At 42.4% G+C, this 25571-nt stretch overlaps 3 protein-coding genes across 16 annotated transcripts in view; 1 reads left to right on the top strand and 2 right to left on the bottom strand.

The window, feature by feature from the left end:
• Window positions 1-9606, top strand: part of lcmt2 (leucine carboxyl methyltransferase 2) — a 56462-nt gene extending 46856 nt beyond the window's left edge. For all 4 annotated transcript variants that reach the window (XM_072479386.1, XM_072479418.1, XM_072479407.1 and 1 more), the window contains 3 exons: window positions 1690-1877; window positions 3509-3644; window positions 7584-9606. In XM_072479386.1, the coding sequence (XP_072335487.1) occupies window positions 1690-1877; window positions 3509-3644; window positions 7584-7739 (480 nt within the window). In that variant the 3' untranslated portion in view covers window positions 7740-9606. The remainder of the gene's footprint in view (window positions 1-1689; window positions 1878-3508; window positions 3645-7583) is intronic.
• A 692-nt stretch (window positions 9607-10298) lies between these two features.
• Window positions 10299-17189, bottom strand: LOC140406834 (gamma-crystallin S-like). Its single transcript, XM_072494729.1, has 3 exons — window positions 17121-17189; window positions 15409-15651; window positions 10299-12175 (listed from the first exon to the last, which is right to left on the bottom strand). Exons 1-3 carry the CDS (start codon window positions 17187-17189, stop codon window positions 11903-11905), a joined length of 585 nt encoding a protein of 194 aa, XP_072350830.1. The 3' UTR covers window positions 10299-11902.
• A 4041-nt stretch (window positions 17190-21230) lies between these two features.
• The window catches only part of tbccd1 (TBCC domain containing 1), a 115385-nt gene continuing 111044 nt past the window's right edge, over window positions 21231-25571 (bottom strand). For all 11 annotated transcript variants that reach the window (XM_072479502.1, XM_072479441.1, XM_072479432.1 and 8 more), the window contains one exon: window positions 21231-22990. In XM_072479502.1, coding sequence (XP_072335603.1) covers window positions 22861-22990 — 130 coding nt within the window. In that variant the 3' untranslated portion in view covers window positions 21231-22860. The remainder of the gene's footprint in view (window positions 22991-25571) is intronic.

The raw sequence follows: 25571 nt of genomic DNA, 5'->3' as shown, positions 1-25571 counted from the left end.
TTTTCCTGTTTTCCATTTAAACATGACTACCCATTTTGCTTCCTTGTGGGGTGTACTGTTTTTCCTTCTTTTCCATTTGTCATGCTCCTTCTTAAATGCTAGCCATGTAATTTCCCCAATTCTAATGAAGCATCTAAGCAAGTCTTTCTATCATTTCTTCATAGATATTCAACATCTGCAGTTGCATTGCTTTTTATTGATCCTGTTTAGAAATAGTATATACATAGAACAGATTTCACCATTCAAGATAACAGTGGGAAACGACCGACTTGAGCAACAGTGAAAGTAAAGTAGTGATTAAAAACAAAAAGGAAATTGTGCCTAAAGTATAAAGCAAGTGGATCAAGTGAAACATATAAAAAGGTAGCAAAGATGCAGAAACGAGTCCAGAAAGCTAAAGCAGTCGGTGAGGTTATTATTGTGGGAAAATATTATTTTTAAATCGAGCATTTCTATAAATATATTTGTGTCAAGTAGGTGAAACAGAAATGTACAGTCCATTGACAGATGATCAAGTTATGACACACTTACAAAACCAACCCTTCTGCGTTCATGGAGGAGACTGGGCTGGTTTTTCAGCAGAGACATTGAATTTGGCATTGTGGAGCAAGTAGTGAAAGAGTCTGAACTGGACTAGCCTTAAAAATACAGTGGCTACAAGAGGAGGTAAAAGGCTAGGAATCCTGGTGAGTAACTCACCTCCTGCCACCACAAAGACTGTCCACCGTCTACAGGCACAGTCAGGAGTGTGATTGAATACTCCCCACTTGGTTGAATGCGTGCAGCTCCAACAGCACTCCAGAAATTTAACACCATCCAGCAGCCCGCCTGATTGGCACCACATCCACAAACATTCACTCCCTCCTCCACCAACGCACAATGGCAGCAGCATTTACCGTCTACAACATGCACTACAGGAACCTACCAAGGCTCCTTAGGCAGCACCTTCCAAACCATGACTACTACCATCTAGAAGGACAAGGGCAGCAGCCACATGGGAACACCACCACCAGGAATATCTCCTCCAAGCCACTTGTCATCCTGACTTGTAAGGATATTGCCGTTTCTTAACTTGCTGGGTCAAAATCCTGGAACTCCCTCCCTAACAGCACTATGGGCTGCAGCGGTTCAAGAAGGGAGCTCACCCCGACCTTCTCAAAGGCAATTAGAGATGGGCAATAATGCTGGCCCAGCCAGCTATGTCCACATCACATAAATGAATTTTAAAAATACAATTGGAAAATGAGGCAGTTAATTATGGCTGGCGAAAGTCAAATTGAAACAAGCATTGGGTCTTTCCTAATGTGCTTTATACAAAAGTAATTATGAAGTGGCCTATTAAATTGGTCGCATATTTGAGAGTTTCTTTAGGGAATGATTAGAAATGGGGATAGGGTTCAAGGATTGGAAAGTAGTTAACATACAATGTCATTAAAATGGGGCATAAGGATAACCCAGGACACAACAGGTCAGTGAGCCGAATATCTTGTGGGTAGAGTGTTTGGCATCCTGAAAGAAGGGGGTAATGAAATATCTCAATGGCATAGGTTCAGTGTGCTCAATGCTCCGCAAACATCGTAATTTAGAATTTAAAAATGCACTGAGAAAAAGTTACTGTTTGAGATGCGAAAATCAGATCTTTCAACCCGAACATAATTGCATGATGCACGTGTTTTTTTCGCTTTGCAGATTCCAGTTAATGGGCCCACTCCAGAAAGTCGTCATTCCCACAGTGCCTGTTCGTGGAAAGGTGGTGTGCTGATTGCTGGAGGACTAGGAGCAGCTCGGATCCCTTTAGCATCCATTTTTCATCTTCGACCAACCTGGTCTGGCTTTATTTGGGACAGAATAGAAACAGTTTCTTCTTTCATTCCACGGTACAAATATAAATCCTTTAACAGCACAAACCAAAATTGATAGCTATTTTTCTCTCTTTTTGTTTTGCCTGTATCCAATATCATCCTCCATTTATACATCCAAGATGTATCACTACAAATCTTTGCCTGTCAAATTATATTGTTATGTGACACAGGAAGATACAATGGTTTATTTGTCTACTTACTGCCAACATTTTAAATTTCTGACAATCGGTTTAGTCAAGAAAAATGTAAAGATTACAATGCTGATTACACTCCATTTATTGTCTGCGTAGCACCTGGGAAAAGTCTAGATTTATTTCATTGCTTGTTCTGTGCATTCAAAATACGATTTTTTTTAGTTTTAATCCTGTTATCTCTTTAATTTTATTTAAGCACATTTTTATGCTCATCAAAATGAAGGATCAATAGAATCCTTTTATCATCTTTGTCACCTGTTGTCAGCATTAGGCACAACGTGACTAAAATTGCCTCTACTGTGAAATTGTGTGAATTTTTAAACTTTGAAGAGCAGTCATCATTATCATAAAATTTACAGTGCCGAAGGAAGCCATTTGGCCCATCGAGTCTGCACCTGCCCTTGGAAAGAGCACCCTACTTAAGCCCACACCTCCACCCCCTTTTAACCCCCCTCCCCCATCCGCATAACCCAGTAACCCCCACCTAATTTTTTGACACTTAAGGGGCAATTTCGCATAGCCAATCCACCTAACCTGCTCATCTTTGGACTGTGGAGGAAACCGGAGCACCTCGAGGAATCCCACGCAGACACGGGAAGAAAAAGCAAACTCCACACACCCGAGGCCGGAATTGAAGTCGGAGGAGGGAGCTGTGAGGCAGCAGTGCTAACCACCGTGCCACCCATCTCCACACAGACATTCACCCAAGGCCGGATTTGAACCCTGGTCCCTGGAGCTGAGGCAGCAGTGCTAACCACTGTGCCACCATGCCGGCCACTGTTTCACCTTGCCTACCACTGCTATCTCCTGTACCTTATTCGCAGGTATCTCCTGTAAAAACGAAGCAAATTGTACAATAAGCCTTCTCAGTAAATTATGTATTGTCGCCTAAGAAAACTGAAAAGTTTGTGTGCATGCAAGGGCCTTGATTTTATCTGGAGGTTTTTGGTGGGTGGTTAAGTTGGGTTACTTTCACTCCCAGGCTTTTTAATGTGTTTTCAATCCATATTGTACTCCTAGCAAATGGGGAGTTGGCCAAGGCGAGGCTGCTGGACTCTGCATATTTAATTTAGGACTGGGCAGCACGGTGGTAGCACTGCTGCCTCACAGCGCCAGAGACCCGTGTTCTATTCCAACCTCCGCTGACTGCGCGGGTTCCTCCGGGTGTTCCGGTTTCCTCCCATAGTCCAAAGATGTGCAGGTTAGGTGGATTGGATATGCTAAATTGTCCCTAGGTGGTGTTACAGGAATAGGCTGTGGATTGGGCCTAGGTTTGGGTACTCTTTGAGGGTCAGTGCAGACTCAGTGGGACGAATTGCCTCCTTCTGCACTAAGGATTCTATGATTCTTCTATGATGACGCTGTCAGCTTTGGACTGGTGGCAGGGGCTTGAGGACATGAGGATTAAAATTTACACTCCAGGATATTTGACCATTTGCAATTACTTTACAGATACTCTCACACGGCCCATATTATTGGTGATAAACTTCTTTTACTCGGAGGAGTGACAATCCAATCTGATTCAATCCCCGAAGTAACTCTTATTGACCTTAAAACAGGACAAAGTTTTGACCAGTGCATTGACTCAGTAAGTAATAATTGTTTAAACAATATATCAGATGAAAACAAAATGCATGGCTGCATTTGGTTCTCAAATTTATTTCTTCAGCAATTTACTTATTTTTTGACTTTTGGAAACAATCAGTGACATAACCTGTAAACACGTTTCACGGCACAGCGGTCTAATTGTGTTTCAACTTCAAAGAAGCTGGTTCCATGTCATAATGGCACAGGAAGAGGTTATTGCCCATCAAATCCATGCTGGCTCTCTGTAGAGCAACACAGTTGAGTTGTATTTCCCCAGTAACGCTGAAAATGTATTTCTCTTTTACGATTGTAGTTGGTGTCATAACTGGACAGGAGAATCCCAGAATGAGATCCTGGCTCAAAAGATTGCAACTTTTTTTTTAAGAAAACATGAAGAAGCAGTCACAGGACCCCTAATTAGTTTTTACAAGGAAAAAACATATTAAACATGAAAAGTTGGATTATGATACAATGTCTTATACTATTTCTTCCCCCCCCCCTCTCCCAACCCCACTTCACAAATATACAGACGATAAGGTTAACACTAATTACAAAGAATATCTTAAACCTGTGATTCTCAAATTTTTCTCCCCGGGACCCACTTTTGCCAGCCTGCCGTCCTTCGCAACCCATGCCACGTTCGCTTACCTTTAATGTGGAAGGGGAGCCTGCTTGGCCCTCACAATATCACCCCTATCAAGTTCACAGTAGGAGAAGGCAATGTGCATATCAAGTGCAGACTTCAGCCAGTTCCTTTGTGGCATCTTCACCTTTGTGAGAACAGAAATCCAACTTTGCACATGTAGGTTACCGTGAAGGACAATAGCAACAAAATGCTAATTTTACTCGGTACTGGATGATCCTGGGAGATGCTACTCCAGAATGCTGACAGCCTCATGGGCTTTTGCCATGTTTTTAATGTGCTATCATAGGTCAGGTACAGAAGCTCAGTCTTTTCACTTTGAGTCAGCTGTAAGTTAATTACGAACTCTGGGGTCTCAACCTCAAAAGGAATTTTTCACCCAACACCCACCCACCACAATTATGATCAACGTGATTTTCAGAATGATTTTGAGGAACATGAATGGACTAAATATTAGCATTTGGACTTGCTATTAAAATGCTAGCTAATCGTCCATGCTATTGCTCATGGTATGTTCGTACACTGTTTTGACATTCCCATGACTACGTAAACAGTCTTTTAAAAAATCATTGTGCACTTGCCTTGGAATGAAAGGTAAGTAGACAACAAAATGTAAACCATAGAGGTTAAAACAAGTAATTAATTTGTTAAAACATTTAATGAGACAATTCTGTATAGTTGTGTGGTATAATCACTTGAGTGCTTTTAAAAAATGTCAGTGTTGGTTTATCCAGTATGAAGATTGAAAGCCCCAAAGTGAAAAGAAAGTGAGGTTATCTATATAAATGTGGGGAAGTGGTCAGGGAATCTGGACAGGGGAGGTTAGGGGTTGAAAGCTCATGGGGGAGCATGAGAAACAAGTGGCAGGCTCAGCCATTAGTGGGTGGGGAGTAGATATATCCTAGTACAAGATTGAAAAGGGTTGAATCAATGCAGGAGTCCCACAGGCTTGCAAGCTCAGTTTGACAGCTAAACCTTGATATTGGGTACTCCATTATAATTGGGGAGTTTTAAAACTATTTTAATTCTTTTTCACATTTTCTCCCAAATTTACACCCAACAATAAACAATAATCAGTAACATGCAATGCCAATCTCCATATCAATAACAACGATCCCGTTCTCCCACCAAACCCCCAAACATTAGCCCGCATGTTAACATAAACAAATGACAAAAAGGAATCCGGAATCACCCACAGTCACCGTTAACACATACAGTCCCCCTCCCCCAATCTTCCCAGCCATCTCCCCCCTAATGTTCGATGTAATCCAATTCTCGAAAGTGCATAATGAATACCGCCCATGAATTGTAGAACCCCTCCATCCTTCCCCTTAGTTCAAATTAGACTTTTTCAAGCGTCAAGAATTCCAGCAGGGTGCCCCCGCCACGCCAGGGAACAGGGTGGCGAGGTTTATCTCCACCCTAACAGGATCCGCCTTCGGGCGATCAACGAGGCGAAGGCTACAACATCTGCTTCCGCACCCATTTCCAACCCCTGCTGGTCTGACACCCCGAATATAGCCTCCCGAGGGTCCGGGTCCATTTTCACGTGCACCACTTTAGAGATACCCTAAAAACTTTCTTCCAGTAATCCTCCAGCTTTGGACATGGCCAAAACATTTGAACGTGGTTTGCAGGACCCCCCGCAATGTTCACACACATCTTCTTCCCCTTAAAGAGCCGGCTCATCCTCACCCTTGTAAGGTGTGCTCTATACACCACCTTCAGCTGTATCAGTCCCAACCTCGCACACGAGTTGGAGGCATTCACCCTCCGGAGCACCTCACACCAGAACTCCCTCCTCCATACCCTCTCCCAATTCTTCCTCCCATTTTGCCTTGATCCCTTCCAGCGGCGCCTTCTCCTCCTCCAAAATAGTCCCGTACACCGCCAATACTACCCCCTTTTCCAGTCCTGCTGTCGTCAGCACCTCCTCCAGCAATGTGGAAGCCGGCTCTACTGGGAAGCTTTGTATCTCCTTTCTGGCAAAATCTCAGACCTGCGTGAGTCTAAATATTTCCCCCTGCTCCAGCCCATACTTCGCTCCCGGCTTCTTCAATCCCGCAAACCGACCCTCAAGAAACAAATCTTTTAGTGTCCTAATTCCTTTCTCCTCCCATCCTCGAAAATTTCCATCCCACTTCAAATCTATGGTTCCCCCGAATCGGCATTTCCCTTGACCTGCCACCAACCCGAAGTGCCGGCGAAACTGCCTCCAAATTCTCAACAAAGCTATTACTACCGGACTCCCCAGTATCTTCCCGGGGCCGTCGGGAGCGGCGCTGTTGCTACTGCCTTCAGTCCCGACCTCCTACACAAACTCTCCCCCATTTTGACCCATTGGGAGTCAACCCCTCTGACCCAGCTCTGTATCTTCTCCACATTCGCTGCCCAGTAATAATACATCAGTTTGGATGACCCAAACCCACTGCCTGCCTTCCTCTCTGTAGTAGCACCTTTCTAATTCTGGCCACTATCCCTCCCCATGTGAACGAGGTAATCATCTCTTCAATCTCTCTAAAAAATGCCTTTGGCAGGAAAATCGGCAGGCATTGGAAAATAAACAGGAATCGCGGCAGCACATTCATTTTAACAACCTGTACCCGACGCGCCAGTAACGGAGGGAGACCATCCCACCTTGCCAGATCAGCTTTCATCCTCCACACCAAACTAGAAATGTTGTACCTACGGACGCCCCTCCCCCGCCCAATCCCGAGCAACCTGCACCCCTATGTATCTAAAGTGAGTCGCATGCCCTACGGAATCGCAGCTTCCCCCACCCCTGGCCGAGACACCACAAAATATTCACTCTTGTCTAGATTTACTTTGTACCCTGAGAAAGACCCAAACACCCGAAGCAGCTCCAGTATTCCCCCTGTTGACACACTCTGCTCCGATACATATAATAACAAGTCATCGGCATATAAGGACACCCTATGCTCTATCTCCCCCCCCCCCCCCCGCACTATTCCTTTCCGTACCCCTGAATTTCTTAAAGCAATGGCTCAATCGCGAGACTCCATTATAATTGTTTTTTTGGTTTTTAAAAGAATCTTTTTATTAGCTTTTCTCTTATTTATCAACAGTTGTTGTGTGTATACATTACATTTTCTTACCCGCGCTAATTTACTTTATTGTACAGAGTCCATTATAATTGTTGACCATACATTTGGTAAAAGACATTACTCATGATACAAGACATAAGAGTAATGTGGAGAGACACTACATCAATTGCAAAACATTTATTGTGGTATTGACGGTGAGATGGATTGTTAATTATTTCCTCCTTGCTTGCAGAATCTTGTGACGTGGCCTCTAATGTTGCACAATCACAGTAGTGTGTTAGTGAAGGAGCGTCAAGTGCTGGTTATAGGAGGAGGAGGGAACTGCTTCTCATTTGGAACTCATCTGAATCATCAACCAATTCTATTGAAGCTACCCGAGATCAGGTGAACCTGTGCATTTAGAGGCGATGTGCAATCAGAAGTCTCGTTAGTGAAATATTACCTTTCCTGAAACCTTTTAAAGTCATGAACCCAACAGCTGTTCTATTGAATTTGTTCAAAGCTTCATGTGAATCTTCAGTGTCAATGATCTAGGCAAACACCATCGGTCATTATCAACAAAATGTACATTGTTACACATGCTTTCCATTTTTAGGGATCAATGCAAATTTTAATTAAAAAAAATAGTTTTGGGTTAGCACAATGAAAATAAAATATGGACTTGAATTAGTATTAGGAAATGTATGTCTCCATAATTTCAAAATTGCCCCTGAGAACAATCTGTCATCTGAACACTTGCCCTGTCTCCATAAGGATGATAAAAAGATCTGTAATTGGACCAGTTTTCGGTTAGTTGAAAGATAACATTTGCCTGCCAACTTTGAACAGTTTAAAAAAAAGGCAGGAGGAGCAAATCTGAAGTGGATGTTGTCTTTTATTGCAAGGGGAATGGAATACAAAAATAGGGAAGCTTGGCTACAATTGTACAGGGTATTCATGTGACCACACGTTGAGTATGGTGTACAGTCTCTTAAGAAAGGATATAAACGCATTAGAAGCAGTTCAGAGAGGAGGTTTGCTCAACTGATAGCTCGGATGGGAGAGGCAGGTTATCTTACGAAGAAAGGTTGGACTATGTTCATTGGAGTTTTGAGGAATGAGAGATAATCTTATTAAAACAAATAAGATCCTTTGGAGACTTGACAGGGTGGATGCTTCCCCTTGTGAGGGAGGCTAGAACTAGGGGATACAGTTTAAAAATAATGTGTCCCCAATTTAAGATGGAAATGGGGAGAATTATTTTCTCTGAGGGTTGAGAGTCTTTGGAACTCTCTTCCCAGACAACAGTGGAGACAGGATTGTTGAATATTTTTACGGTAGTGGTAGATAACTTCTTGACTAAAGGGTGGGGAGGAGGGAATGCGGATTTGGGGCACAATCAGGTCAGTCATGATCTTATTCAATGGCGGAGAATGTTTGTATGAGCTAGAATAGAAAGAATCATATTTGAAAATGGTGCAAAAAGCTGCTGCAAATTTGCAGCTATTTCTGTATTCTGAGAAGAAAAGCTCTTCAACAAAATGGAACCATTTCTGTTTCATCTTACTGTATCAGCTGAATGAGTTCAATTCACACAGGAACATGCTTACAAACTGCAAGCCAAGATATTTAGTAAATGCGATACATTCTGCATCTCTCTGCACAATTGGCCAAGGAGAGTCAAGACCACTCTCCCTTTTGCAATACACAAGGAGGCCAGTTAGCCCACCGTGACTGCACTGGCTCTTTGAATAAGCAATTTACCTAGTGTCATTCCTCCACCCCCCCCCCCCCCCCCCTTTTCTCCCCAAAGCCCCCCACATCCTTATTTTTCAGATAACAATCTAATTCCTCTTTAAGTGCCTTGATTGAACCTGCTCACTCTCAGGTAGTGCAAGTCAAACCTGAGTCACTTGTTGCATGGAAAACGTTTATAAAAGTGAACAGAATCAGTATTATCAGCAGTTAGGTCTTGGGAGACCATTCAGGGTTACTGATACTTTGCCGTTCTTCACAAAAGTGAAAATGTATTTTTGGAAAATATTTACACTGTATGCACTTTATTTTTCTATCCGATACCTTAAAGTGAGCTTGTTAGTTTGTTTACGAATACATTAACTTTAAAAATATTGTTTTGTTATACTATTGGAAGTATTTTTTAAGCTGAAGTGACATCTCAAGGATCGGTCCCTGGCACGAGCACAGTGGTAGTTTGAATTTGTGAATATGTGCCAAAGAATGTAATAAATGAATTATTGAATTATAGTGCTCCTCAAGCCAAATGTCTACAACTTTTTTTTCAGAAGCACCTGAAATTGCTGTTTTGTTAAAGTCATGTCACCACCTTTTTCCAAGAGGTGAGAATATTTTTATTCAGAATACCCACCTGATTCCCAGCAGTCACACCACTTGAGTTTAAAAGAACTGTTAGCATTGAGAATCATAGACTTGTTGCCAGAAGTTGGCCATTCACTATAGCTGGTGCAATAGAGCAATCCAATTTGTTCCATTACTCACTCTGACCAAGTGGTCAAATATGCAAAATAGCCCAATCAATTCATTGGAGATTATCTTTCCAAAGATCCAAACAGTAGGAATGTAATTTTCAAGGGTTCTCAACATGCCTGATGTATGTTTTCACCCAATGCCAAATTCCATACTTTGGTTGTTTTTCATATGTCTTGGGTTAGCAGTGTGGAAAATCTAAATTAGAGTAGCAAGAGGGTAAGCGTCTGCCTGTTTCTGGTAAAAGCTTCTAGGGCATGTCAAAAGTTGTGTTTGGGGTAAACGCAACTTGAGGATTCCCCGATATTTGAAGGGGCACAGATTAACGAAAGAGAAGGATTTCTCCTCATTCCTAGATCAATTATTTTTTCACCGAGACCTTGTAAGACTAATGCAGCAGTGGAAGATTGGGTGTAATTAACCAAGTCCCATTTGACTGAACCTGGTGATAACTGGTCTTCCATGATATAGGGAAAAGCCCAGATTTTCTGATTTGGTGGTTATCTGCAAATTACCCAGATGTAAGTAGCAAAGTGTCAGCTGTAGCTCAGTGATAGAATTAGCACCTGTGAAGCATAGCGTGAGATCAATGGAACTCTTAGAAAGTTAACTCAATTAAAATCCTATTCTGCACCCATTTCCCATTTTATAATTACCCATTTTATTTTAATTATCAATGGGATGTGCATGCTACTGGCATGATTCCATTTATTTCAGCTTCCAATTTCAATATTCCAGAAGATGGAGGGGTAAGCCCTCCTAAACTACCGTGCCCTTGTCACTTTTGCTTCCAAAATGTTGGGGATATGTCGGGATAAAACTTCATTCAAAACATGGAGAAATTAATCTAAAACTTTGCAGCCTTTTTATTCTTGGTAGTGGTTGCTTCCTTGTATTAGAAGTTTCAAATATCTCTTGAAGTTAATCCTCATGATTACTGGGAACACAGGAAAAATTAGTAATATTCCATAGAGGTACTACAACGCAAGTCACAGACAGCTCAGTGCATCCTTTTATTCCAGAAGAAATAGTTAACTCTGTATTTCAATTTCTAGTTAGAAATTACACATTCCAGGTAATGAATTCCATTTGGCAGATAAAACATTGAAGCTTTAAGATAATTTAAATCTGATTACCTGGTAACAATTTATTTCATTCCTAAAAAAAAGGCACAATTTAAATCTGAGTCAATATAGTAATTCCATAATTTATTTTTTAATTTTAATAAACCCTATTATGACTACTGCAGGTGATGCTTCATTAGGCACTTATTTAGCAGGGCATGCACTTTCTAGCCTCAAAGTAAGTTAGTATATTGCTTTAGCACAATTGTGCTGCAAGGAATGAACACTTGTGTAGAGTTCCATTAGTTATATCAACACAATCACAATTTTAAACATTTGTTGCACCCAAGAGCAATTATGCTTATGTTTTGTGCAAGTTTTTATGCTGGTTCAAAGATTCATTTGCTGGAATCAGGCCTTCCCTTAAAAGTGGGCATAATCCCAGGTCCAAAATAGAGAGATTCTGCCACTGCATTGGTTTGGAAAGACTTCACTTTGCACTATTTTCTTGTGCCTATTTTCTTATTTAAAACACTATTTACTAAGAAATTGATGGTGTATGATAAAATGGAATAGTTTTCATAAGCCATTTTCAGTGATCATTGAATCAGTTTACCCACAGGTGGGGAACTTTTAAAAACAAAGTTTATTCCTGGGATGTTTGCATTGCTGGCAGGGCCAGCATTCCATATCCATCTCCTTGAGAAGGTGGAGGTGAGTTTATTTTTCGTGATAAACCCATTTTGTAAAACACCAGGCTCAAAGAATACTTGCAAATGGAAAAAAAAATTGAAGATTTTAGTACACTGGTTCACGGGAGATTTAATGTTTGCGATTATGCAAATGTTTCCAGAAATTTGAAGTGTAACAAAGCAAAAACCTGATCCCTAAATATCTAGCAAATTTGCCTGTGTAAGATAAACACTTATTTTATTAATGCTTTTTAAATAGTCTTGAGTCAAATCAATACATTGAAACCTGCATAAATTCACTGCTTGCTAAGTTACACAATGATGCGATGGAACGACTGCACTGTTGAGGTGGTTGCTCCCCAATCTGCAGCTTTCTGGTATACACCCTTCTCAAGGAGGTACTGCCTTCCACGATAATTTGGAAGTTCGAAGAAAACCCATGCACCATCCAGGACATTACAGGAATCAATATCTTGAATGTGGAATTGTTCAAAGACAGATGGACAGTCGTCTGTATATTCTATTGTTTGAGTTTCATAATCACCTTTGTTGCAGATTCTGATCTTGTAATTGCCTGTGGCTGTCTGTAAAACACAAAGTACATGAAAACAATGGCATTCACATGTTGAAAATATGAATTTACTGCTTTGTTCTTGTTACATAATTTGCTCCTTTTCTCTCTTCAAAGGCAGTGACTTCTTGTTAGATATCTGCCCAGATGCCATTGTTCTAGAAGTGTATATTGTCAGCTGGCCATTTAAACAGAGACACAATTATAGCACAACAGATGTTGTCCTCGCCCACACATTTCCAGCAGGGATTATTTTTATCGGAATCCAGGACAGAAACCTTGTTGATTTTATCTTTACACGATGTGGAGATGCCGGCGTTGGACTGGTGTGAGCATAGTACAAAGTCTTACAACACCAGGTTAAAGTCCAACAGGTTTGTTTCGATGTCACTAGCTTTCGGAGCGCTGCTCCTTCCTCAGGTGAATGAAGAGGTATGTTCCAGAAACACATATATAGACAAATTCAAAGATGCCAAACAATGCTTGGAATGCGACCATTAGCAGGTGATTAAATCTTTACAGATCCAGAGATGGGGTAACCCCAGGTTAAAGAGGTGTGAATCACATCAAGCCAGGACAGTTGGTAGGATTACGCAGGCCCGATGGTGGGGGATGAATGTAATGTGACATGAATCCCAGGTCCCGGTTGAGGCCGCACTCGTGTGCGGAACTTGGCTATAAGCTTCTGCTCGGCGATTCTGCGTTGTCGTGCGTCCTGAAGGCCGTCTTGGAGAACGCTTACCCGGAGATCAGAGGCTGAATGCCCTTGACTGCTGAAGTGTTCTCCGACTGGAAGGGAACATTCCTGCCTGGTGATTGTTGCGTGATGTCCGTTCATTCGTTGTCACAGCGTCTGCATGGTCTCGCCAATGTACCACGCTTCGGGACATCCTTACCTGCAGCGTATGAGGTAGACAACGTTGGCCAGAGATTGCCATGGCAGGGTTGTGTGGTGTTGTGGTCACTGTTCTGAAGACTGGGTAGTTTGCTGCAAACAATGGTTCGCAAACCATGGCAATCTCTGCAAGACGTGCCAGATCATTGATCATTGAGAAGGCTGTGTAGATAGCCTGGGTCACATTGTGATCCAAAAAGACGAGGTGTTGGGTGTCTTAAAAAATATTAAGGTAGATAAGTCCCCAGGGCCTGATGGGATCTACCCCAGAATACTGAAGGAGGCTGGAGAGGAAATTGCTGAGGCCTTGACAGAAATCTTCGGATCCTCACTGTCTTCAGGGGATGTCCCGGAGGACTGGAGAACAGCCACTATTACACGTGAGAACACCACCCACCAGGTATGCGGTATGTACTCATGCGACTCGGCCAACGTTGTCTACCTCATACGCTGCAGGAAAGGATGTCCCGAAGCATGGTACATTGGCGAGACCGTGCAGACGCTGCGACAACGAATGAACGGACATCGCGCAACAATCATCAGGCAGGAATGTTCCCTTCCAGTCGGAGAACACTTCAGCAGTCAAGGGCATTCAGCCTCTGATCTCCGGGTAAGCGTTCTCCAAGGCGGCCTTCAGGACGCGCGACAACGCAGAATCGTGCAGAAACTTATAGCCAAGTTCCGCACACATGAGTGCGGCCTCAACTGGGACCTGGGATTCATGTCACATTACATTCATCCCCCACCATCTGGCCTGCGTAATCCTACCAACTGTCCTGGCTTGATGTAATTCACACCTCTTTAACCTGGGGTTACCCCATCTCTGGATCTGCAAAGATTTAATCACCTGCTAATGGTCGCATTCCAAGCATTGTTTGGCATCTTTGAATTTGTCTATATATATATGTGTTTCTGGAACATACCTCTTCATTCACCTGAGGAAGGAGCAGCGCTCCGAAAGCTAGTGACATCGAAACAAACCTGTTGGACTTTAACCTGGTGTTGTAAGACTTCGTACTGTTATCTTTACACATCCAGGAACACAGGTGAACCGTAGTGACCTAGCTAACTCAGATCAGTGAGCTCAATTCCTACTGGAATTGTACCCAATTCTTTACTGGTCAGTATTGCCTATCAGTTCACCAGTTGGACCAATAATGCTGGTGGGATAGCAAGTCTAAATTTCCAAAACCATTATCTATGAACTGGGTTATGCTGAAAGGTCACTAACCTGAAACCGGAGGTTCTCTATCGATGCTTCCAGAGTAGTTGAATAGTTCAGTATTGACACTACTTGGAGTATCCAATTCTTTTTTTCTAATTAAGGGGCAATTTAGTGTGGCCAATCCACCTAGCCTGCACATCTTTTGGGTTGTGGGGATAAATTCCATGCAAACACGGGGAGAATGTGCAAACTTCACACTGACAGCGACCCAGAGCCGGGGTCGAACCTGGGACCTCGGCTCCGCGAGGCAGCAGGGCTAACCCACTGCGCCACTGTGCTGCCCCTCCTGCAAGCAAATGTGACAGTTGGACCATAAGAAATAGGAACAGGAGTAGGCCATTCAACCATTTAACATAGATTAACATAGAATTTACAGTGCAGAAGGAGGCCATTCGGCCCATCGAGACTGCACCGGCTCTTGGAAAGAGCACCCAAGGTCAATACCTCCACCCGATCCCCATAATCCAGTAACCCCACCCAACACTAAGGGCAATTTTGGACACTAAGGGCAATTTATCATGGCCAATCCACCTAACCTGCGCATCTTTGGACTGTGGGAGGAAACCGGAGCACCCGGAGGAAACCCACACAGACACGGGGAGGATGTGCAGACTCCGCACAGACAGTGACCCAAGCCGGGAATTGAACCTGGGACCCTGGAGCTGTGAAGCAATTGTGCTATCCACAATGCTACCGTGCTGCCCTTAATTCAGCCAGCTTTGCCATTTAATAAGATCATGGCTGATCTAACATTCACTAATTCCACTTTCCTGCCTTCTGTCCATAACCCTTAATTCCACTACTGATTTAAAACCTATCAATATCAGCCTTGAAAATGTTCAAGTACTTGGCCTTCACAGTTTCCTGGGGGTAAATAATTTCAAAGATTCGTCCTGCTTTGAGAGAATTTCTTCATATGTATTACAAATATTAAAAACTTTGTATTACTGATATTTAATTGCTTTTTAACAGAGGAATAGACAACTATCATGGTACTCTAATGCTCGGTTTGCAAGTTGCTTTGTTCACCAGTTATGGGCAGTCAAGAGTTTCATACAAATATTAACCAGCTTGCTGCTATAAACATTCAAATGTTTAGAAGTTGCATGCAAAAAAAAAAACCTACTTGTTGGATCTTGTGGCATGAAGCAATACGATCATTGAATCCCATCCAACTCTTATAGTCAGGATATTCTCTCTTGGTAAGAACATACAAATATCCTGTAAAGTTTGATTGCTCGTAAACTGCCCAAGCCCCATTCTCAACTCTGATTGAGTTACAACGGGTTAGAGAAGTGTGAAAATCTGAGCAATCATTGTCACATTCGTAGCGACGGCCCAGAAAATTCTTCTCTTCAAAGAAAGTGATCTACAGTTAAATAAAGGAAGAATTAAGTGTTATATGACATTTTGCAAATTTAATGTAATCATCTTTTTCTTCCATTTCCATGTTTAGCAACAGGTACTGGAAAAAAATGTGGTTGGTCCTTTATTTGTCATGCCTAAGTATAAAGATATGTAGGTGTTTGACAGCCATACAATTACCATGTTTTTGACTAAGTTTGTTAAATTACATTTCCATTTTTGTAAGACCTCATACAAGCTCGGGCCGGCACGGTCGTGTGGTGGTTAGCACTGCTTCCTCATGGTGCCAAGGATCCGGGCACTGTCTTAGTGTGGAGGTTTCATATTTTCCCCATATCTGTGTGGGTATCGCCCCCACAACCCAAAGATGTACAGGGTAGGTGGATTGGCTATGCTAAAGTGCCCATTAATGGGGGGGGAAAATGCATTGGGCACTAGAAAAAAATTCTCTTACAAGCTTAGATTTTGCGATTTGCTACATTAATTTTTATTCTCCAGTGTATATAAAGATATTTGTTTGGTTTACAACAATGAACCAGTTGAGAGTTTCCCTCCGCATTCCCATTGACTTTAGTTTTGCAAGGGTTTCTTGATGCCAAACTCAGTCAAATGTTGCCTTGATGTCAAGGGCATGCACACTGACCGCACTTCTTGGACCGAGGCTCTGGCAGAACCAAACCGAGCGTCAGTGAGCAGGCTATTGCTCAGTAAAATGTCACTTGCGTTTGCCATGTGCCTACCATTTCACTAAACTGTCAAGTGTATTTTTGAATGCTGTTACCTGCCTCCTCAGTGTTCGGGTGACACTGGCACAGTGGTTAACACTGTTGCTTCACTGTGCCAGGGTCTCAAGTTTGATTCCTGGCTTGGGTCACTTGTTTGTGCGGAGTCTGCACGTTCTCCCCGTGACTGTGGGTTTCCTCCTACAAGTCCCGAAAGACATGCTGTTAGGTGAATTGGACATTTTGAATTCTCTTGGTATACCCGAACAGGCACTGGAGTGTGGCGACTAGGGGATTTTCACAGCAACTTAATTGCAGTGTTAATTAGGGTCAAGTAAGCCTACTTGTGACACAAGATTATTATTACTGCAGTTCTGAGTTAGGTGCCATCTGTAAACATTTAGGTTATGTCCTGTGTACCCAAATCCAGGCATTAAAATGCATATCAAAAAGTGCAGTGCTCCTACCCGAATGGAGGACATGACTGCACATTTTCTTCCACTCTGGAAATCCATTCATTGTTACTGCACTCTGCTTCCTTTCTCTCGGGCAGATTTGTATCCATTCAGCCACTGCACCATTAATCCCATGGGCTTCAATATTGATAACAAACCTATTGTGTGGTACTTTAGCAGAGGCATTTTGGAATCGTGGAGCACTCATTTACCCTTTCCATTACAACTTGCTTTTTTAAAAAATTCTCAGGAGAACAATCCTAGATTCTCTCCACATAACCGAAGCCCCTCATTACCATCCAAGTGGCCTGCAACTCAAAGCCCTGACATTCTTTCTGAAGTGTGATGCCCAGAATTGGACACATGTTCTCACTGAGATCTGCAGTGATTTACAAAAGGTACCATCACGACCATGTTTTTCTGTTCTATATCTCTATTTATAAAGCCAAGGATCCTGTGCTTTTTTAACATCTTTATCAACTTGTTCAGTCACCTTCAAAGATTTGTATGTATAGTCAGTCACTTTGTTCTAAAAAAAAAAAATGGAGATTTTGCATGCATCCTCAAGTAATTTACAGCCAAATTGAGTACTTTTGAACTGTTGACAATTATTGACCAGAGCACCGCGGTGGCAGAGCAGACTTCCCTTCAAAAATAGTGCCATGGGCCTTATACCCACTTGGAAGGGCAAAATTATCATTCGAAAGGCAACATTATATCTCACAACAGTTGTGTCAAAGCTATACAAGTGATTGCCAGAAGCTTCAACAGAAGAAACCTACAAATAGCTTCTCTGGGGAGAGGGGTGGTGCTTCACTGTTTTCTTCTCTCCAATTCTCCTTTGCCCTTGCAGGCGCTCACTCATACTTGGTTACACTTAACAGGAACAAGTAGATTTCAAAGTTTGTAAGCTTGATTCACACTTGAGGTGAGTATGCGAAGTAACTGCCCTATGTATCTCAGGTTTCAGAAATAAAAAAAGGCATTTTCTGGGCCATCTGGTTTAGATACTGGTGTGACTGTCTTAGCTCGATGTCGGCGGGGATAAGGCACTCCCACCTGGTAGTTTATAAATCATAGAGTGAGACCGTGAGATAAAGGCTCGAATAAGAAAGTAATCTTAATTGACAACTCCAAATCCTAGCCGTAGTATTGAATCCTGAGATCAGGGTGAACGTTGCTAATCTGATTTTTGTTTCTTCACCGGAATGACAGCAGGTTTATCTGATTTTGAGAGGCATGTCATCGAACTCGATCCTGCTCTGCCAAGTACGTGCTGTACTAGTACGGTCACATCAAACTGTCCTCTTTTAGAGCCATTAGTACAATTTGACAACTTATGTATCAACAGCCATTATAGGAGTTCCTGGTCAGGGCTGGTTTAGCATAGTGGGCTAAACAGCTGGCTTGTGAAGCAGAACAAGGCCAGCAGCACAGGTTCAATTCTGGTACCGGCCTACCCGAACAGGCGCTGGAATGTGGCGACTCGGGGCTTTTCACAGTAAATTCGTTAAGCCTACTTGTGACAATAAGCGATTTTCATTTCATTTTTCTGTTCTTACCTGAATTCCATTGCTTAATGTTAGATAGCCGTTGGATGTTCTATTCCTTGCAAAAGGGAACATTCAAACAAGCCTGCTTTCAAACGTTGCTTTTAGCGTCACCAAATTGCACATTGTCACCAAGAAAATGGCAAGCTGTCAGCTCTGTTCTGTGATTATAGTGCAGGTAAGGGCTGACAAAATGTGACCTAGCTTGTCAGATGCCATTGATACATCAAAAGACAATCCAATTAAACATTGCAGTTTCTTGTTAACCTGAATAAAAATGGAATAGGCAGATAGATTTCAGTCATACTTACTTTCCCCATCTTTGAAGTCTTCTGCTCACAGTTATGCTGTGAGAAACATGGACACTGCTTTTATACGCTGCAGGATTTACAGGATCCAGCTCTTTTGTCATGGAAATTAGATCAAAATATTGAGTCAGTCATTTCAAATCCAGCAGGTTTTCTAGAAAAACTGATGGGATAATAAAATAACCAGACCGTGAATTCCTCTTAACTGTTTGTTATGTCCGTTGGACTATTGTTGTAGATAAATTTACCAGCTTAGCTGAATCAGTTCAATAAAAGCATTGAGGAGAATAATTGGAGTAATTTGTTTCAATTAAGCTGCTGAACAAAAATAAAGCTCGGGACCGATGTCCTGGCAACTCATCGGTAAAAATGTCATCTCTGAAACTCAGTTCAATCGCTGATGTGGAGAGTTTTTTCACCTCAACTGCAGAAAGAGTTGGCTTTGGGAGAACCAGCTTAGGGAAGTTATTACCCTTTGCACAGCTAAGAACTGATTAGTTGATATGTTCATTCCCGATACCATTTGGACATCTGAAAGACAATCTATTCTAACACTACAATTGCCTGTTAAACAACGACAAAGTTGTTATGCACACTCGCCCTCTTAAACTGAGGCTGCAGATGAATGGGGACGGGATTGAGTTTAGGCACCATATGAATAAGAACCATGCGAATGTGTTAAGTGAGAAAGTCAACATCTTCAAGAAAAACAATAAAACGGGTGGAAAATAATGGACGGCTTTTGTCAGGCAAGTTATTGCATTATGCCACAATTCCAAAGGATTCTGGACTAGTTTTACGAACTTTTCAACCGCAACCTACTAAACCGAGAAGTGTTCAGTTGATAGAAGATTGAAATATTGGCGTTACATCTGTTTGTTCAAAAATTGCAACTGCAATTTAATTTTCCTTAACCTACTTCTCTGAATTGACGTGCTTTAAATGGGTTCTCATTAAACATTAAAACGTTACAAAAAAATAAACGAGACTCCTAAACCTGATCTGGTTAACATCGTTACTGGAATCAAACGGGTTTGCGATTTTGGCCAACGGAGATACACGCAGAGGTAATTTAAGATAAAAGGTTTCAATAATGTAATGGTGCGACGTGTTAACACGGGCTGGAAGGAGAGCATTGGCATTGAGAATCCAAACTACCCTCTTCACCCCATCCGAAGTGCACTCTTGTAAGAAACAAGAAGTCCTTGAATAACATCAAGCAGCACGAACTCCTACTTCAAATGCTGACTCGCATTCCACTTTTTCACCGTTTCGAGTTATGTATGCTGTCCTCTTCAACACGCGCTGAGCCTCAATGTATATATTCATGTCCGCGCGGAAGCATAGAGTAGGATAACGTGTTTACTATTTTTAAATTATTCGGCCCATTTTAAAGCAACCGCAACCAACTTGGACACAATCTAAAAGAGTAAGGAATTTGATGTTTCTTAAAGTCAGGGGTAAACAGAGAGGAGGGTAGCTTGGATTCTAAATGGAAAGGTAAAATGCCATTTTCTCATTCCAGCCTTTGTTAGCATGTTAAGCGATTACATCTTATTTCGCTTACAGAAACCGTTTTACCTTCAATTCTCTGCCGTGTATCAGGGGCTGGTTTAGCACACTGGGCTAAATCGCTGGCTTTTAAAGCAGGCCAGCAGCACGGTTCAATTCCCGTACCAGCCTCCCCGAACAGGCGCTGGAATGTGGCAACCAGGGGCTTTTCACAGTAACTTCATTGAAGCCTACTTGTGACAAGCGATTTTCATTTCATTAGTTGACCAAGATCGCAAACGAGTTTGGTTCCAGTATCAATGTCATAGGTATCTGCCTCGGGTTAGTCGAAAGGATCAGCTTTCTGTAGACTCTTTATGACGAAGGATCTGGGAAAGTAACATGGCTCCCCTCAGGATATGAACTCCAGTGTCAGGATTTTGTGTACAGAATCTAACAGGTCAGACACATTCATAGCCTTAAATCCACAATTCCAATCTCAATGGAGGCAACAGGTGACAATGACGTATTATAAGAAGCTGAACTCATTAACAACTAGCTCATTAATTGGCTAAAAATAAAATTGCAAAAGGCAAGGAATAAATCTCGCTTGTGGCTAACATACTGCAGGCAGATGTGAGGACTATCGATGGAGCTCCTGGAGCTGACCAACACGGTCTTCAGAATTGAACGAAAAAATACATGCGCTCAGAAAAAAAGATTTTAAAACAGTAGACAATATTATAATTATTCAAGTATTGCTCCACAGAAAAGGTTTTTCACCTTTCCTAAAATTAAACAAAAGGGGTGGTACGGCGGTGCAGTGGTTAGCACTGCTGCCTCAAGGCGCTGAGGTCCCAGCTTCAATCCGGGCTCCAGGTCACTGTCCCCGTGTCTGCATGGGTCTCACCCCCACAACCCAAAGATGTGCAGGGCAGGTGAATTGGCGATGCTAAATTGTCCCTTAATTGGAAAAAAAGAATTCGGTACTCTAAATGTATTTTTAAAAATTAACCAATAAAATGAAAAAATGAAACCATAAAACCACTAACAGAAATAATGCAAATTTTGCATATGTTACCAGCTTTATTAATACATTGCCACGTTTGATGTGGTGCACTAGACAACAAACCAGAGGAACACCGCATAGTTGGGATTTAACATTTTATATTTTGTTGGAATGATGGAAAGGGTAAAGTTATCATTCAATTAACATTAGAAGGTATTTTGTTATTTTTCATATTATTCCATAGTGCATGCTTGGAGATGAGATTCATCATTGACACTTACAAAGTATTCCTAAAAGTGATAAAATTACAACAAATGCTACTGACCCAACAGCTGCAGTTCAAGACTTATAGTAAAGTGTTTGTAACTTTTGTCTCGCAAAATGTTGAACAAGTTTGATTTTTCAAAAGGGATTGACATTTTTTTTGAAAGGCGCTCCCATGTTGGATCAGCAACATTAGGAAGTGAGCAGTTGAAACACTGAAATTTGGAGGACACGGGTTTAGTTTTGGCAGTAGAAGTGACACAGTGGGCTTCCGCATCCCTTTGTTAAAACATCCACAATTCCTGCTCCAGGCTGCTATCCATCACTGTTTGGAAATGTATTATGTAAAAATCAAGTAGAGGCCAAGGTCAAGCTCCACACCAATGCTGTCCAGAATGGACTGGCTTGTCAAAACTCCTCATTGGTGAGGTTCACATACATAATAGACATATGGGCAATGTAGAGGTGCGGCTGCCGCAAATGGAGCAAACAGTCGTGCCTGAAAGGAAGGAAAATTCTGAATGGGTGAAAAGGGAATAGTGTTGGACAAATATGTTTTGGGCAAATATGTTGCTTGTCAATCAGCAGAGAAGAAAATACTCTTGGGTGCTTTTGGTATGGCTAATTTACCAGTTCACAAAACAATTTGGTTCAGAGCCAAGATATCATTCAGGCATCCGAGCTTGGAAGAAGGGCATCAGTGGAAAGTGAGATGAACTGGGAAATCTTAAATTACTTTAGCTTATATAAAAATAAACACGAGGCAGAATTGAATATGACTGAATAAAAATAAAACTTGGGTTAAGGAAATACACATGAAACGGCTCTCTAAATTTCCTATAAATATCTGAATGGGGTCAGGAACAAACTTTTGGAATCACTGAGGGAAGTGAACAAGGGTTGGGGGGAAGGAGAAACACATTTCAAGGAAGCTAATAAAATATTCATATACAATATTAAGCATTCTTTTCTCTATCTCCTTGGTATTTAAAGCTATGTCCACAGTGAAGGGGTCAAGCTCCTTGTGTGGAAAGTGAATTTTTAATTAGGGCTAGGCATGAAACTATACTGCATGAACTAAAAAAAAACTATGTAAACTGCCATTATATTGGTGCTAAGAACAAAAATAAAATGAATCTTTGAACAGTGTCATAACTGTAAGAATGGCATTGCTGAACCAAATTGCAAAGTCTAATGTATTGCTATTTGAAATACATTAATGGCACTAATGTCCGAAACTTGCACGTACAAATTTGTTGTAAGACATTGAGATGCATAATTCATTGGAGCCCAGCCACAATTGAACGATGCAGACGCAAAAAAAATGTATATTTGAAAGCGGTGCAATAGAGGAGCCCAAATTTGGTTCAGTTATAGCCATGAGAACAAATGTGATCACAGAGCTTGTGAATTATCAACATGTAGTCTGTTTTGAGGAAGTAGGAGCTGGAATAAGACTATCCAGCTGCTGACGATGTCCAGTTTGATCTAGCCATTCACAGAACTCCTGCTCGACCAGATTTTGAAACAGCTTGCGTTGTTCTCTGGAAGAGAGCAGTAAAAATATTAACAAAGAACATTCTAAACTTTCCACCAGGATGAATCTGTTAACCAGGAATTATTTCCCAGGTTCAACAAGTGAAGCTCTTCGCTCGGTCAAAACCTCAAACCCTGCACATTTCAACTTTCATTTGTAAATATTTTTATTGAACATGTTTGAATTTTATATACGAATACAAAAACATGACACAAGAACAGCCTCCCAGCCCTTCCAACAGCTGTAGTGACCAGCTTTTTAAAATACATAAAAAACAGTTGCTTTCTTATGTAGAACCTCCCAATCGAACCCTTCAGCATGTATTTAACTTTCTCCAAATAAAAAAAATTCCAGGAGGTCCCCCAGTCACCAGGTGGAGAACCTGACCTTCACTCCAGCAGAACCCATCTGCAAGCAATCAGCGAATCAAAGGCTAAAGCCTGCTCCCGCCTGCAACCCCGGCAGCTCTGACCCCCCCCCCCAATATGGCCTTTAGGGGACCCAGCACCAGATCCCTGCCTAAGATCGCTGACATGGTGCTGAAGAGAGAGCTCCAAAGCTTCGCTAGTTAGGACATGCCCAGAATATATGTACATAATTCACTGGGCCCCTCCCACACCACTCTCACAATTATCTTCCACGCCCTCAAATATCTGACTCATCCTTGCCCTCGTTAAGTGTGCCCGATACACCATCTTCAGGTGTATGAGCTTGGGTCTTGCACATGACGACGTGGCATTCACCCTCTGCCACTTCACCCTCTAGCTCCTCCTCCCATTTCACCATAATCCCCTTCAACAAGGCCCTGTCCTCCAGCAGCAACCTCCCATAGATACCTTAAGTTTTCCAACCCAGCCAGCGACAGTATCCTCTCCACCAACGGCACGGGTGGCGCAACCGGAAAACTCGAAAAAACCTTTCTCGCAAAATTCCAGACTTGTAAGTACCTGAACCTCTCCGACTACGCAAGCCCGTACTTGCAAACCACCCCTCCAGGAACAAACTCCCCCATTAAAGCCACCCTCTTATCCTCCCATCCCCTAAACCTAGCCTGCTCAAACTTATGGTTGTCCCTGATCGGTATCAAAGTGCTGCCGGAATTGGCTCCACAATTTTTGCGTAGCCACCACCACCGGATTCCCCGAAAACCTCCTCAGGGAGAACGGGAGCGGAGCCGTCAACAACACCCACAATCCCATCCCCTCACACTAGCAGGCTTCCATCTTTACCTAAACTGACTCCTGATTCTCTCTCCCCCCTCACCCAACCAACCCAACACCTTCTCCGCATTCGCAGCCCAATAGCAGGTTCGGCAGCCCCACCCCCCTGACTGCCAGTTCCTCTCCAGGCCATTCTTCGGATCCTCGCCATCTTCCCTGCCCATATAAACGACAAAATTATGCTTGGTCTTCAGAGACTGGGTACTTTATGGAAAATTTCTTTAATGGAAAGAAAAAACAAGCAACACGGGAATGGAAAATCAGTTTTTTCCATAAGTACAAAAATCTGGATTACCTAGAACAGAAATTCAAACCTTCTCTCCAGTAAGAATGTAGTTGTTTATGCACTTGAATTCAATATATACATATTGGTTTAGCAAGGCTGGTTTAGCACAGGGCTAAATCGCTGGCTTTGAAAGCAGACCAAGGCAGGTCAGCAGCACGGTTCAATTCCCGTACCAGCCTTCCCGAACAGGCGCCGGAATGTGGCGATAGGGGCTTTTCACGGTAACTTCACTTAAAGCCTACTTGTGACAATAAGCGATTTTTATTTCATTTCATATAATTTTGCTTATCCTGAAAATACTACACAATTGATGTACTCCATACTTAACCTACTATTAACAATGAATGTTCCGCAAACGCAATAGTTTGCCAACTTCATTATCATGATGGTATAGTGAATTTGGCGGGGAGGCAGTGGCATAGTGGTATTGTCGCTGGACTAGTAATCCAGAGACCAACGATAATCATCTGGCAACCCAGGTTCGAATCCCACCGTGGCAGTCTTTTAGGAAAGGAAATCTGCCATCATTACCTGGTCTGGCCTATATATGACTCCACCCGGCATTAACCCAGGCACTGGAAATAACGGCAAACCCAGCCATGTCGCCCCTTACTAACGTCTGGTGGCTTGTGCCAAAGTTGGGAGAGCTGTCTCACCAACTAGTCAAGCAACAGCCTGGCATGGGCTATACTCAGAATCATTCCTTACAGACAATAGATATCACTATCACCATTCCTGGGTATGTCCTGTCTCAACGGCAGGACAATCGAAGTAGAGGTAGCAGCACAGAGGCAGTATACAGTCGGGAGGGAGTTGCCGAGAGTCCTTAACATCGACTCTGGACTCCATGAAGTCTTGTGGCTTCAAGTTAAACATGGGCAAGGAAACCTCCTGCTGATTACCACATACTGGCCACCGTCAGCATGAGGGTAGCAAGGATGCAGAAAATGGTCTGGGTGGGGGATTTCAATGTCCATCACCAAGAGTGGCCGGGTTCTATAGGATATTACTGCGAGACTGGAACTGCAGCAGGTGGTGCGGGAATCAACAAGAGGGAAAAACATACTTGACCACATCCTCAC

The sequence above is a fragment of the Scyliorhinus torazame genome, chromosome 2 (genome assembly GCF_047496885.1).
Source record: "Scyliorhinus torazame isolate Kashiwa2021f chromosome 2, sScyTor2.1, whole genome shotgun sequence".
NCBI classification, from domain to species: Eukaryota; Metazoa; Chordata; class Chondrichthyes; order Carcharhiniformes; family Scyliorhinidae; genus Scyliorhinus; species Scyliorhinus torazame.
The sequence above is the reverse complement of the archived record's forward strand: the minus strand, read 5'-3'. Positions and strand labels throughout refer to the sequence as shown.

Excerpts from the sequence above, each read along its gene's own strand:
- LOC140406834 (XM_072494729.1), bottom strand. The coding sequence starts at position 17,189 with ATGTGTCCAATTCTGGGCATCACACTTCAGAAAGAATGTCAGGGCTTT. Across the intron at positions 15,652-17,120 it reads AGTTGCAGGCCACTTGGATG|ATCACTTTCTTTGAAGAGAA; the intron begins GTAATGAGGGGC and ends ATTTAACTGTAG. Across the intron at positions 12,176-15,408 it reads CATGCCACAAGATCCAACAA|ACAGCCACAGGCAATTACAA; the intron begins GTAGGTTTTTTT and ends TGTGTTTTACAG.